The 14,538-nt window shown below is 40.5% G+C and overlaps 1 protein-coding gene and 1 non-coding gene across 2 annotated transcripts; both read right to left on the minus strand.

Annotated features, from left to right (window-relative positions):
- Positions 1 to 921: 921 nt before the first annotated feature.
- On the minus strand, positions 922 to 1,018 carry BABINDRAFT_t270. The gene has a single exon. It is a non-coding gene; the product is annotated as a tRNA-Met (tRNA).
- A 339-nt stretch (positions 1,019 to 1,357) lies between these two features.
- On the minus strand, positions 1,358 to 3,531 carry BABINDRAFT_162487 (uncharacterized protein). The gene has a single exon (XM_019129375.1). It carries the CDS (start codon positions 3,213 to 3,215, stop codon positions 1,515 to 1,517), a length of 1,701 nt encoding a protein of 566 aa, XP_018984136.1. The 5' UTR covers positions 3,216 to 3,531; the 3' UTR covers positions 1,358 to 1,514.
- Between the last annotated feature and the right edge of the window lie 11,007 nt (positions 3,532 to 14,538).

A 14,538-nucleotide genomic window follows, 5' to 3' on the forward strand; every position in this document is an offset into this window, starting at 1 on the left:
ACCCCGAACCCAGTCCATCTCTGGTAGATGTACGGAGTGGACTTGTCCAAGTAGGTCTGGTAGAGAGCCTTGAGACGGTGGAGCTGGACAGAGGCCGGGTTAGCTGGGGTGTCTGATTCAAAATCCATGGCGTGGTGCGTGTAGTGATCCTTCAGGTTGAAGATGAAGGGTTTACGCGTATTGGCTGAAAATATATTTCAGCCCATCTCCCTCGTGGTACAAATACACGACCCATTTTTCCTCAGGTTTCGCGACGGCTAGCAAACACGTATTCCGAAGTCACGTGCGCAAGTATTTAAGCACTATTTAGGGGTAAATGTTAACAGCGGCTTATATATATTCTACGTATTGGCGTATATATGAGAGATACACTAATATGGTAGCCTGTACACATTAGTCTCAAGCTAGACATTGACAGAGGGAAAAGGCTGATAATAACGTCTAAAATTTGCTATATGACAAGAAACTTGTGGTTGTTATATGATTAGTAAAATTATAAGTTATGATATAAATTCTACAGTTTAAATCGTCTACACCTATATATACGTATTTGTAAATTTTGTAGTTATAGTTCAATATATATATCCGTACGTTATGTTTTCATAAATTCAATATATATATATACCTCGTAGCTAAAGAAGAGCAGGGCAGAATTGATATTTTTAAAATATAGCCTCTCTGAGGGATAGTAATCGGCAAACTACACTAGAATTAGGTTATATGAAATAACGTTGTAGATTCAACTTCGCTAGGTGAAGCTGCAAGGGGAAACGGTCTCATCCATCAAATCTTCCTAGCTATGTAAATTTCCACCACATAGCCTCGGAAAGGTATAGAATAAACTCTTAATCCAGAACAGATGCCAACTTAGTTCTTCTTCGCTCCGGATGAGTTTTGGGGGGTCAAAAACAAGAGAAGCGCTGCTCCACGGGAGGGTCGAACTCTCGACCTTCAGATTAATCCTACTTGGGTCACCCCTAGTATGAGACTGACGCTCTGCCAACTGAGCTAGTGAAGCACTTCTTGAGCTCGGGCGGCGTAGAGTAAAAAGGTCTAGAAAGTACAGCTCCACAGCCTTTGGAGCGAGAGGTTTACAAAAAAGAAGGGTCAAACAACAGATTAAGACCCATCGGGCTGATACTACAGCGGTACATAATAAACATAAGCCATAAGCTATACAAGGTGATACCCATATAAAGCTATTACCTCGAACCAGGACAGTGCTGATAAAACTTCCTCTGGTCATGTTTTGGTAAATGTCATTCCGTCATAGGGGTTTAGCACCACAGACCATGACAGTAGCACTTTTGATAACTTTTCTGTTTATACACCATACCTAAAGTATTTCTTAATGGTACTCACTACCAGCGTTATATGCCTAAACCTTGCTGTATAATGAAATGGACGGAATCAGAACTATCCTACATATACGCACTGGTTCTTACTATCCGCGTATATATATACCTAAAGGCAAATATTTCAATGGCACTGGTCAGATAATACTCAACAACAGTTTAAGCCAAAATATTTTGGTAGTTGTTGTTGAGGAAGCTTATGGCCGCCTGTCTGTAGTTATCTTTTCCGGTAGAAAGACCCACAGCATTGATATACATCATGTTGTTGGCAAGGGCATTGGTGTTTTGATATTGTGGCCAGTTGGTCAAGGTAAACAAGCCGCCACTGTTAGGGTTCAAGGTATTAGCAAACGCAATAAACGCGTTTCGGTAAACCAAGGATCCAGAACCAGGAACAAAGTACTGCCAGATAAGGTCATTGCCATGGAAAGTGCCAAGAAGTGGGAGACCCTGTAGCTGCTGGGAGTTAAAGGTGTACCTGGCAACATCCGGAGTGTGGTTTAACATAAATCTTCTTGGGGCTTGGAAAACCACATCACCAAGCAAAGCTGCGAGTCTCTTATTTTGTGGCGTCAACGCATTCAAGAGACCAGATCCGAAAGGAGAGCCTTGGGTGACATCCTGCGGGTATAAAGTCAAGAATTGATCCAACTGAGAGGATAAAATTCCGGGGAACACATTATCAACATACGTTCTCACTTCAGCATCGGTGGTCACATTCAAGGTGGTGAATGAGAAAAGAGTCCCTTCATCATTTTGATCACCGATAATGTACGGAACCCTTGCGTACTTGCCATCGGCAACCATCTGTATCTGTTGGTAGGGAATAAAGCCACCATCCGGTCTCGGCATGTAGGATAACTGCAAGGACTCATAGGAAAAGATCCCAGGAACAGAGTTGCTCGCAGCTTGCATTTGGGCGTAAGGAATGCTTCTTAAGCACGCCAACTTGTCGGAGGCGGTGCCGCAGCCAGCAGCATTGGCAACAGCGTCAAAGATCTTTTGTGGATACGCAGCATCAATGTCCTGAGTTGGAAGAACAGACCCAGACTGCATGATGGCGGCCCTGAACAATGGCTTTCCCTTGTAGGTGTTATCACCATTATTCGCAATCATCTGGTGGGCCACGGAAATGGACCCAGCCGATTCACCAAAGATGGTAACCTTACTTGGGTCACCACCGAACGAAGCAATGTTGTCGGCAACCCATTGTAAGGCAAGCCTTTGGTCCAATAACCCAGGATTACCACTGCCTTCGGCCTTGATCTCCTTTCCTCCCAAGAACCCAAAGGCAGCGACTCTGTAGTTGACAGAGACATAGATAAAGTCCTGGCCCTGGAGAGCCCCCTGCGCCATCAATTGTTGCGGTAAGTAGTAGTTGGTACCACCAAGTTCGAACCCACCGCCGAAAATCCAGAACATCACCGGCAACTTGGCGGTAGAGGAGAGACCCCTCTTCCTGTACACGTTGAGGGTCAAACAGTCTTCGGATTGAGGAAGAATCGCGTTGAACAATGGGGTTTGCATTACCAAGCTCAAAACATCATTTGGCAATGCACCGAGGATAGCTGCCTCTCCAGCAGCTGGGTTCATCTGAGGACACGATGGACCGTAGGCCAGGGCCTGGAAACCGTTCAAACTCCCGGTGTATGGTTGGGGCGGTTTGAATCTCAAGGGCCCGACTGGCGGAGCCGCAAAAGGAATACCCAAGTAGGATTCAAGGTTATTAAGGAGTTCATAGTTACCAGTGATGATGGCTTTGTTGGACAATTGGACTTGAGGCCCCAGTAGAGCGTGAATGGATGACGCTAATGCCAAAAAGTGAATGGCTAGCCCCAAGTTGGTCAAGACTGATTTCATTTCGAGTATAATTTGTTTTGTGTCGGTGCTTTTCAATTTCCTGGAATCGCCTTTAGGAAGAATAGAAGCACGTTTTATATCCTCCTTGGGGTCTCGGTGGTACCGACGTTCGGTGGGTTTAAGGCCAGCGTATTCTGCGGCAGGGTGACTTTCGGCCTATAGTGGGTCATTGCCTGTGAGCTTCATGTTTGCAAGTGAAAGTCAACGGTCGTAAAACTAGTGCGACTGGTCATTCACGCATACCCCGGAGTTAGTCTATAGTTGCGATAGAGATACCGAAACGGGTTAAATGCTACAGAAAGTGTTTCGAAACTTTCACGGCACATAGGGGATACCCTCGAAACTGTAAAATCTGTATGCACATGCCAACCAGCTCAACCAAGAAACCCTGTGCTCTTGGCACCATATCCTAACATTACAAACATTACACTTTGCAGCGCCGTTTAGTCTGCATAATCCCATTAACTCCTATATAAACTTTGTCACATGCAAGGAACCAAAGAGGGGACGGGATATGAATGTTTGCGGTCTATATAGGGCTTTAATGGTGCCGGCTTTGGCTGGCCCAAACACCAATATAGTAGATACAGGGCCATATGCGGGCGCAATCTAAGACATCACATCATTTATGGACAGGGGAGGCTACAGGAGCGATCCCCGCATCCTGCGTCAAAGCTTTTGGAAGGGTGGGGCCGCATGGCCCCTCTATTTACGAATGACCAATAGTTGTATATTCACAACAAGAGCCAGGGGTGGATCTGAATAAACCGCTTGTTCCCGGTAGCTCCATTAAGTAAACTACTTACGGCTGTTTTGAAACCAAGACATGACTAGAGCACTTTGAACATGCAAGTAGCAAATGCAAGGTGAGAGTCTGCCCTTTCCGGTTCCTTCCATCGTTTGTTGTATTAAAGTTGTCATATGAGCCTGTAAGAGTTATCAGAATATATTATCACATATCCAACCTGACGATATTCTATACAACTATCGATCGTACGGCATTTAGATATTCCATCTTCCTCAAGCCGCTTCCATATATTGCTATCTAACCATAGCAATATCGCTCCTGGTCCTCGGCCCCTCCTCTGTTTGTATATCTCTTACCTACATTCTCAGTTAATGGTACCAACTAGATATACCACAGCTTATCCTTTCATACATACATCCATACTTGTTGTAATCGGACTTTCAATTATTCCTAAAATCCAAGACAGCTGGCTGTAGCGACCAGAGTTGGAATCTGGCAACACCAGCCTCAATGACTTGCAGCCACTCCTATGGAATTCAAAACAACTGTTCCTTATACTGATTAACCATCAGATACCCCCAGCCGTCGCCTGAAACCAGAACAGCCTTGTGTACTCGTACCCCTCAGCCCGGGCGAACTCTAGCGATTCCCCCCTCGCTGTAAACCCCAGACTGCAATATACTGAAGAAAGGTTTGTTTTTTCGGGAATCGTGCTATGGGTAAGAGCGGAACTGGTGATCCACATGAGCAAGGCCATGAAGCCAATCAGAACAACAGCCCACAGATAAGGGACGATTCATAACCTTGTGGAACCGAAATGGAAGATTTGGAAAAAAGATAGATAGGATATTTAACGGAGTTAAAGCAACTAAACTTTATACAGGAAAGTAACATTCAAATAATTAACCCTGGTTCCACAGAGCTACCGGCACAGGGTGAGACGTAAACAGTATCTTCACAGTTGGACCTTCTTTCGCATCCGGGGTAAAATGGAGGACGGAGTGAAATTAGAGAATCAAGGGGTAAGTAAAGAACCCTGAGGAAAACTAACGTTAACATCGTAGCCATACGTACAATATAGCAGTGGGAAAGGTCTAACACGTAGTGTCCAAGCCGTAAAAATCACCTGACTCTGACATGCTGGAAATTGGAGAGACTTGATGGAACAGTAAATCCAAGCTTTTCAGTATTGTCAAGTTGATATCCAAACTCCGCCACAAAGCTATGCAAAAATGGTACCTACCTTTGTGAAAAGGTAGAGACCGGGAGAAACGAGAGAAAACGCCACGAAAGGTGCTACATTTTACGAGATTGTATACACGTTCAAGCGCATGTCAGAATAGGTGGAGATCAAACAAGCATTAGAAAAACTGGGTATGAATTCTTTTAATACCAACGCGCGTGTTCAGGATATCCTACCGCAACCGTACTTTTACGTTGTATGGTCTAAAGGAAAAAAAAGGGGGGCAAAGTCAAAATTCTTCAAGCAGTCCGGGTATTTCAGAGAACAATACATATTTTGTAGATGTATTTTAAGAGAGAAACTACGATTAGTATTTGAATAGCTGTTACAGGCCCAACAGAGAAGGAGGTAAATCCTTTAACTAAGGACTATACGTGGCCCTACAAAACGTCTCTCCAAAAGATAAATGACCCCAAGATCACAAGCGGAAAACTAGCCACCCTTATAAAACATCTGAAGTTTCTGATATAGAAATATCGCCACAAAAGACAACAAGGATAATTGTTAGACCGAGCGAGGATAGTTAATTTCTTTCCGTCTTTGAATTGAAGCCAGACAAGGGTCTATGAAATATACTTGAATAAGATGTACTGTGTCATCACGAGAAATCCAAAATACAAACCAGCTTCAAAGTCGAAATTGCATCGGCCCCAATACAAACACCGCACCCAAGAGGAGCGACGGCGTCACCATAAAAAACGAAACAGATCCAGCCTCAGCTAAATGAGCCTACTACGTAAAGTCTACATTGTCTTAGAAGAGAAGAGCAAATACGGGTATATACGATACTCTTAGAGTTAATATTCAACTCCTGGAAAACCAAAGAAGAGCTCTACTAGAGAGCCAGGTCGCCAATACCAATAACCAGCGCCTTACAACGGCCATCGTGGGAAGCTGACATATGGTCATAGTACATAGAGATATCCTATCGCTTCAGGAAGTGGTATAAATGGAGTATGCTAACCACCAGGAAGTCTAGATACGATATTCACATACACAAACTGCACACCAGTTAACCTAACAATATGATAATACTGAAGAGAACTTCAGTATCCAAACAAAACCTTTCCTAAATATATCAATTTCTCGCCGTAAACAATATATATTCTACCGTCAACGCCAAGCATCTAGCAGGAGTCCATATACCATAACGTCAAAAATTCTATTGTACATTTCCATTCCAGCTAAACTCTTGCTCAGAATGATTTATCTTTTATTTGGACTACGCAAGACAAGCACAAGGTTTCTATATAGCCCGTGTCTGCTCCGCACCTGAGACCAAAATACTCAAGCGAATTACTAAATAGCAATATCCAACAGTTTACCAGAAGCTAGAGATACAGAAGCAAACCTATACCTACCGATTCATATAGGAGGAATTACTATGCTTCGTCGAGAGCAGCATAATTAAACATGATTATAAAATACAGCGAATACTAGATACTGTTATAGAATCGACCTTCTTAGGGTAAAAATTCTAAATCAAGTATGGTAACTGAACGAAACTCTCTCAAGGAATACTGAACATGACCAGGCATTGGGCATTGTCCAGGTAGAGAAAAGATAAATACAGTTTCTCTAACAATTTTCAAGCTTAACTTCGCCCAACAACTATGATATCAGTCTCCAGAATAATAAAATCTATACCGCTTAATGTAGTATTTATCATAACTTCACTGACGTACAGCTGGTATACTATATACGGTATTAACAGACGTCATTAGTCAAAATTGCATAACTAAGTATCGAATATCGTGATGCAGATACATTTGAAGCAAGGAATATAAACCACAAATAGTCAGAACAGGGAGCTATAGATCTAACTACCTTGAGTAATTCGCCGCCAAAATAATTTTACTAGGCTGAGCTAGATTACGAGTTCTGTAACTTATTTATCTATTTCGGAACTTTAACATGGAGAGATCACCTGTGAAAAATTTTCAAGTATCATTTTTGAGAACAGTGCGAATATATAGAGGGGGTTGGTTGGAAGGATGCGAGGAAAATGTCCTTTGAATCAGATTGATTGTGATAAATAGTTCAAGATAGAGGGTAATAAGATAACAAACTGCATTTCAGTTGGTATCTCTGCACATGAATTATAATATGCTGCCTACCTCCAGTAGAGAAACGGGAGAGTATGATTGTATATATACTACGCTCATCTACACGCCGACAGCTAAGATATGTATCTTGATAGCTCGTAATTTAACAAGTCAGCGAGGGTCATAGGGAGCAGCACTGCAGCATCCGCAAAAGTCATAAAAAATTCTTGGACAAGCACTCATGAAATGTAACTAGTATATGAGAAACAACTGATGGGCCTTGTTTAGTCATACTGTCCTTTCATAGAATAACCTAAGCACATCTCTATTAAAGATAGGATATACTCGATACGTCTCTCTAAACCAAGAAAGGTGAAAACTCCCACAATAACTCAATTAGTTACTTTGAGATTTACTACACACTCACTCATGTAGAAATAGAAACACCGATAGAAAAAGAATTTGGAGATCTCAGAGAGCTTAAAACAAATATAGCATAGCTCCTTAACTGGAACAGATAAGAATCGTATTGCTTCCATTTTGTGTAACCTTAGGCAAGACAGGCTTTAACTATTGAAGTAGCAGTAACTCAGAAATCAGCCAGAAATCAGTCTGGAGGCTTTATTATCCTTAAAATGGAATATCTCATCATATGGGGCATTTACTAAACTCCATATACTAAATGTGAAAGTCAGAACGATCTGCCGAGTTATACAGTTTAATCTGCTACTAATAGCGCTACCAGAGCACCAAGATGAAATAATCAAGCAATGCTAGATTTGTTATCCTTAATATAAACAGACCATGTTGGACTGAATAAATACGGTAATTGAAGGGAGAAATATTTCCTAAAAGTCGTACTTTATATATCGTGGATACCGGTGCATGTGTATTACAATCATCACTAATATTCTCGGTAAACCTGGATGTGATAACTTGAGAATATTGTTTATTCAAAAATCAACTGACATACAGAATAATGAGTATAACGAATACATCTCTATCCTTCGTCTTTAGCTTGAATATAATTTTTCCAATAAGAAAAATCCAAGAGTGGTCGTTTAATCCATTCATGACTTGAAGGGTCTATAATAGTCTGTTCAAATTCCCTGAGCCCTTGATACGAACTGCAGGTTTATGTAGATATATCTACGTATGAAATACCATGAGACAGTCAGCAATGACATGTTAGCTGTACATCGAAACGATTACTAGTATATATTCAATTGATTCTTAGTACTTCTGATCATTTGGCATAAGGAATTATGCTTTTGAGCGACCGAAAGGGTGATACCGCTTTAGAAGCCGAGTATGTGGTGTCTGTAACAGTGCATGGATAATCATTGAAAGTGTGCTTGGACTCATTCTTTTCACTGGGATACCATTCTTACAATTAATACAAACCGGCTCAATCGTTAATATTTAAAGTGATAGTACCCCAGGCCATTAATAAATCTCATACTTTGCTCTGCCAGAGGTATACAGAGATGGCTTCTCTCTGCAATTCTTCCACGCAGCTGAGCATGTTTTTGGGTCACTTTCAATTTGCTAAACGGGAGATATGATATATTGTTTCTAGGTTTCAAGTAGAGCTTGATGTGACTGCAAATAGGGTCTAAATTCCAAATATCAATGAGAAAGATATCTCAAGGGGCTTTTGAGATTTGTGGGATCCATATATCTACTTGATCTTTTCCATTTCTATAGTAAATGGTTTAGGCATTGTTTTACAAATGCATGTAGTCACAATAGATTTTAGATATGTCATTCATATTCATGAGACCTTCTGTTAATCACAACTTTCTACCAAGTTGTGATGACTCCGACTAGGTACACTTCAAGTTGAAAGAAATGAACATAGGGTTATATCTTACATTCTCCACCAGATGGACCTTAGTTAGTTCATAATTAGTAAGAACAAATAAAATATCTACACAAGAGACCTCATGCTTGAGGTTGCTGCTCACACTTGGATTCTGGGTTAAGTCCTATATCAATATTCTGACTCATATAATCCGTAACGGAAATGAAAGCAATCGAAACACTAGGGATCAAATTCGAGAGATAGATTACTCCGATTATCTGACACCTAATTAGATTCAAAACTGGCTTGGCTATGAACTTACGTAATATCTAGAACCTGAAGAATCGTCCACAGACTGCTATACATATCGCAAGATAGAAACTTACTACCAGGCCCATAGTGCGGGTTATCGAGAGAGTTAAGAGAAATTCTTGAGCGAGATAAATAAACACGGAATTCGAGGGGGTGGTACGGCATAAATTAAGGACAGTTAGGAATACACAAGGGTTTTCTTTTGTATTGTGTATTCTGGATACCAGACTAGAGGTAGATGAAGTCATGAAATTCAGTCGCGGGGTACGATAGTTATCAGATATGAAACAGAATGGGGTAATTCAACTATTTAATAGATATTATAGTACAGTCCCTTATTATATCTCGTAGTGAGTATTTTATCGTACATGTCGTATTATCCATTTTGGGGAAACAGACCTGGTTAATTTTTTTCAACTCTATTCTCTCTTTCTTTATGTGTATTTATTCAGGGTAGTGGGTAAGTCCTAAAAACCAGTAGGTGGACATTTATTGAATTAAGGGCAGTCTAGAGGGGTATTTCCCAATAGTAGCGACAGAGATGCGGCATATCGCGTAGGTCAAATATTAACTTTATATTATCCCGAGGTATAGAGTGCGGATATAGTTATTTCAAAACTACTATATTTGGATAACAATGAGTAAAACGATGGAGGGAAAGAGTGTATCTTTTGCACCCAGTGATAACCTGTGTGGTCACGATTTTCTGAATATAATGGCAATCCACAGTGAAGAATGACGAACAGTTGGGCAACCAAGCACTTATTTTAAATTTATATATAATTTTGGCTGTCTATTAAGTATGCTTGTAATGATTGAGGTACTTTGAAACGAAGTTATTTTGATATTAGGATGAAGATAAATTACAAATATGTATAGGGAAATTTCATTGTAGTCTTTATATACCATGTAACATTCACATATCTTGAGTCATAACAGATCACCTTGAGAATTAATAGAGACGTTGTTGAATTGGCATGTATACTGCATTATGGAATCTGAATTTTGATGCTGTTTCTCAGATCTTGATCCCCTTTTGAATCACGAACTTAATCTGATATATTTGTCTACTAAATTCTGCGACAGTACCCAAAGTTTGATCTCGTCTATGTCCATATTAAATAATTTGGGGTGTTATAAGTGGGGACCCTAGCAGCTTTGATAATTGTCAAAGAAGGTAGGGGATACACAGACAACGCCAGTAGCAATATGGTTTCCAGCTGCTTCTTTAGGACAAGGAGAATCAATTTCTCCTCGTAAATACGCTTGGATATTCCGTTTTATTGTTTATTTAATCTCATGTATGTATTGAGTGTTTCTTAAAGTTCGGCTATTGGCACGAAATACTTTACTGACTTGGCTACAAGATATGGCTTGGGTCTGGGTATCTCGAAGGTTGGTATTTCCCTCTATTTATGCATTATGCCCTGCCTACCAGTCTATTGCCTATTATGACAAGTTAGCAGTCTAGGAAATAGCTTGATAGCTATGTGTCTGTTTGATATACCTCAGATGTAGCTGTTGGCCTCGGTATCAAGAGTTTCTGGTATGGGCAAAGGCTGTAAGTCATTTTTAACGACCTTATGTTATTCCGCTCCATATCCAAGTAGAATGTGCAACTATTCTATTTGTACAGAGGATTTCTGAAGGAAATAAATAGCCGTATATGATTGATGTCATAGAATCTCGAGTATTTGTTCTTTGTTGAAGTCATTTTGTTGACTCTACTTTTTCACGTATTATTCAGTTCAGCGGTTAATGAGCGTCATAATGCGTAATTTTATCGGATATCTAGTTCTCAAGTCTTACATTGAGACAACCATTCTGCAGCTGACACATTGACACTAGAGTTTGTTAACTGTCGCTGGGACCTGGTCATATATTTTTAAAATCAGGGAGTTTGTGTTATAATACAGAATATGTACGACTTCCCTTTCCAAAGTTCCAGCAGCTTATAATTGTGTATAGTGCTGGTTGAATTTTGTTCCCAATTCGTCCAGATATTTTCTCCATGACTCCGCTTGTAATTATATGTTGGACTTTCCTCAGGGTTTGGGTTTAATCTTCATTGTGAAAGGGTAGTTTAGTGATAAGGAGTTCAGTGTCCATTTGCCAATATCGTGTAGCTGTCAGGTAAATTTTGGCAAATTTCCGAGTTGATTCATACAGTTTCTCTATCCATTTTGTGGAGGTACTAACATAATTGTTAATGAATAGTATTGACGCCATCGTTTAGCTCGGATATCTGGTTTATAAATCCAAGTAATGGATATGGTATATTCTATAGACTTGGGTTTTCGGAATTCGATTATAATTCTGGCTTGTTTAGCCCTTACTATTTTAATCCACTTATTTTGTCTGGTTAGTTCGATATTTATATTTTGGGCGAGCGACAATTCGAAATGTTTTGGTTATTTAGTCAAGCGTTCTTCTCTCCAGTTCACTTCATATGGCGTTGGTCTCTATATTCTACAGTTTTATACCCGCTGTCTATAAACTTTCTACGCCCGATATATTATACCATTTGGTTTAGCTAGCATTTTCAGGCCCTAGTAAGAGCGACGGCTATGGCATATGCTTATACGCATAAAACCCTAGCTCAGAATACGTGATGGTGCGGTTTAAGCCTTATTTGGTGTATGTTCGCTTCGAAAGCTGATGGCTTTAGGTTTTTGCTTTGGCGGCTTCCTCCGTTCCCCTATCTTTGAGTTGTATAACCTATCCCTTCACTCCTCTAGATATCAACAATTTTGTGGTTCGGCTTATGCTATCGACAGCTCAAAGAGAATGCATGGTATAGATGGGCCAAGTGAATAGTATCGCATAGCTTTCTCTTTCGGATATGTAGGTACGAGCTGTCTACTTCTATTTGTTGGTTATTTGATAATATTAATATTTAGCAGAGTCATTTATTGTGATTCAGTATGTGCTGTTGAAGGTTCAGGACTGAGATACCCCTTGGTTACTGCATAATTTCACCGGGTAGTGGTAGGAAGATAGGTGGGGTAATGCTTAGGGTAGCACCTTCTGTGTGCGCTGATAGTTATGGTGGTGCTGGGTTTCAGCTGTGATTGTTATTTTTTCACCGCCTACGCCAGTTATCACGATATTGACCTTTAGCTTGTAGCCCTCGTCATCTATTTATTCCTTGTAAGAGGTCTAGATTTTTTTAAGGCCATCTTCCTATGGAGGGCCCAGCTGTATTACTCAATATCTAGCGCATTTATTCTCCTCTCGGGATCTGGAACCGTATATTTTAAGGAGAGGAGAGAATTAGCGGTGTTTTGCAAGCTTATTTTGAAAGTTAACTGTGAGAGGTACAACCCTTAGTCGGTGAGTAGCTTTCTGTATAAGTGTTATCTTTTAGGTTTCTACTCCGAGAGGTAGAGCCTTTGGGATTGAAGAGGGAACATGGCAATCATTCTCATTCGAGTGGGGATTGTTAAATGTTCCTACTTTATTCTTTTTGGCTTACCGCTGAGAAACACAGAGTCGTGCTTGGCTACCTCAGGGGTTACTTATGGCAACATTTTGCCTTCCTGGAAAACGCAATTGGATTTTAAGCTCGCTTTCTCGGAGGGGTCTTGACATTTTCTAGCTGAAAAGAGTGTTTAGCATCCGTCTGAACTGGCTTTCTTCTCTTAGAGACCCCAGAGCCACTGGAAATCTTCATCGGTCTCAATGGCAGACAGTCTTAATGTGGCATTCCCGACAGTGGCACCTATAATATCAATAAGTCTGCTCGTCCTGCTATTTCAGTCCCTTTCTCTGTATGCCGTAGCAGGTGGTTTATGGGTTGAATACGTTACGCATTTATAGCTGTACCTTGAATTCTAATATCTCATACAGTTTATTGAACCGCTTATGGGGTATTGAAGGCGATGCTCAACAAAACCAAAAAGATACTGGTCACTAAACGATCTGGATGCTTTCCTCTTATGAGATCTGTTCTTGGGTCAGACACCTTATATCGCTCGTCAGACGCCTTATACCGCTCGTCCGAATATCCATTATCGAGGGTATTATATCCGTATCCTCACACTAAACCCCGCTGAAAGAGCCTGCAAATGGTTTTATTGTCAGTTTCATATCTCATTGAAACTGCAACTTTGTTATACTGCAAATTGAAAGCCCGCATTCAAAGGACACAGGTCTCACACTTGCTCATTCAGGTCCGAAGGAGTATCTAAGCTCTCTGTTTTCTCGATTGATATCTGTCATACTTCAACCCTCACATTTGGTAGAGTATACTGAAGGTTATCGGAAGCAGTTGCATTCAGAATTTCTGCTTTCTATCCTACCAGTCTTTTTATCATTCCTAATGATCTGTCCTATTACTTTGGTCCTATCGGATAGTTTGAGTAGGGTGTACTCCCTTTGCAAGTTTTGAATACTTAGTTCCCCGGAGCTTTAGAATGTATTGCAGTCACAAGCTATTGGTTTTTTTGTTGGGACCAGCTAGTGGGATTTAAAATTCCATTTACACTAAGAATTGGCATAAGAATAAAGGAAGGCATTTAGTCTAGTTAATGGATGACGAGTGATGAAAAAATTCTGGTGGTTACCCGATGGATTCAGGCTCCATAATATACGATACTTCCGCGGTAGGACTACCTACATATAACTTGTTCATTTCAGAGTTAGAGAAGTTATCTCTGAGATTTTAAATGATACTGTGTGTGTAAACTAGGGTTGGTTGATTGTGGCTATCAGAACCTACTCTTTAGCACAAGTACGGCGAGCGTGCAGACATAAAATAAGTGGTAGCGATCTAAGAGGATTGAACCACCAGTGGCGATTCAAGTTCAGATGGCTATATAAGGAGATAACTTCTGTATATATTATATGTATTTTGCTTAGAAGTGTCTTTATTTTTATGGAGGGTTGTAGTCAGTCATTCTACTCTCCAAATACTTTCACAACCCTCCATAAAAATAAAGACACTTCTAAGCAAAATACATATAATATCTACAGAAGTTATCTCCTTATATAGCCTTCTGGACTTGAATCGCCACATGTGGTTTAATTCATCAGAATTGCCACTCGCTTAGAAACACTCAGAAACTGACGCTCGAAACCGGAGTTAATACACAAGGCATCTTCCGGACCTGCATCCAAGTAGGCGAAACGCCGTCTAGAACATGTCCCCCCTCTTTTACTTCACTCAGTAA

This window comes from Babjeviella inositovora (genome assembly GCF_001661335.1).
Source record: "Babjeviella inositovora NRRL Y-12698 unplaced genomic scaffold BABINscaffold_9, whole genome shotgun sequence".
NCBI lineage: Eukaryota > Fungi > Ascomycota > Pichiomycetes > Serinales > Babjeviella > Babjeviella inositovora.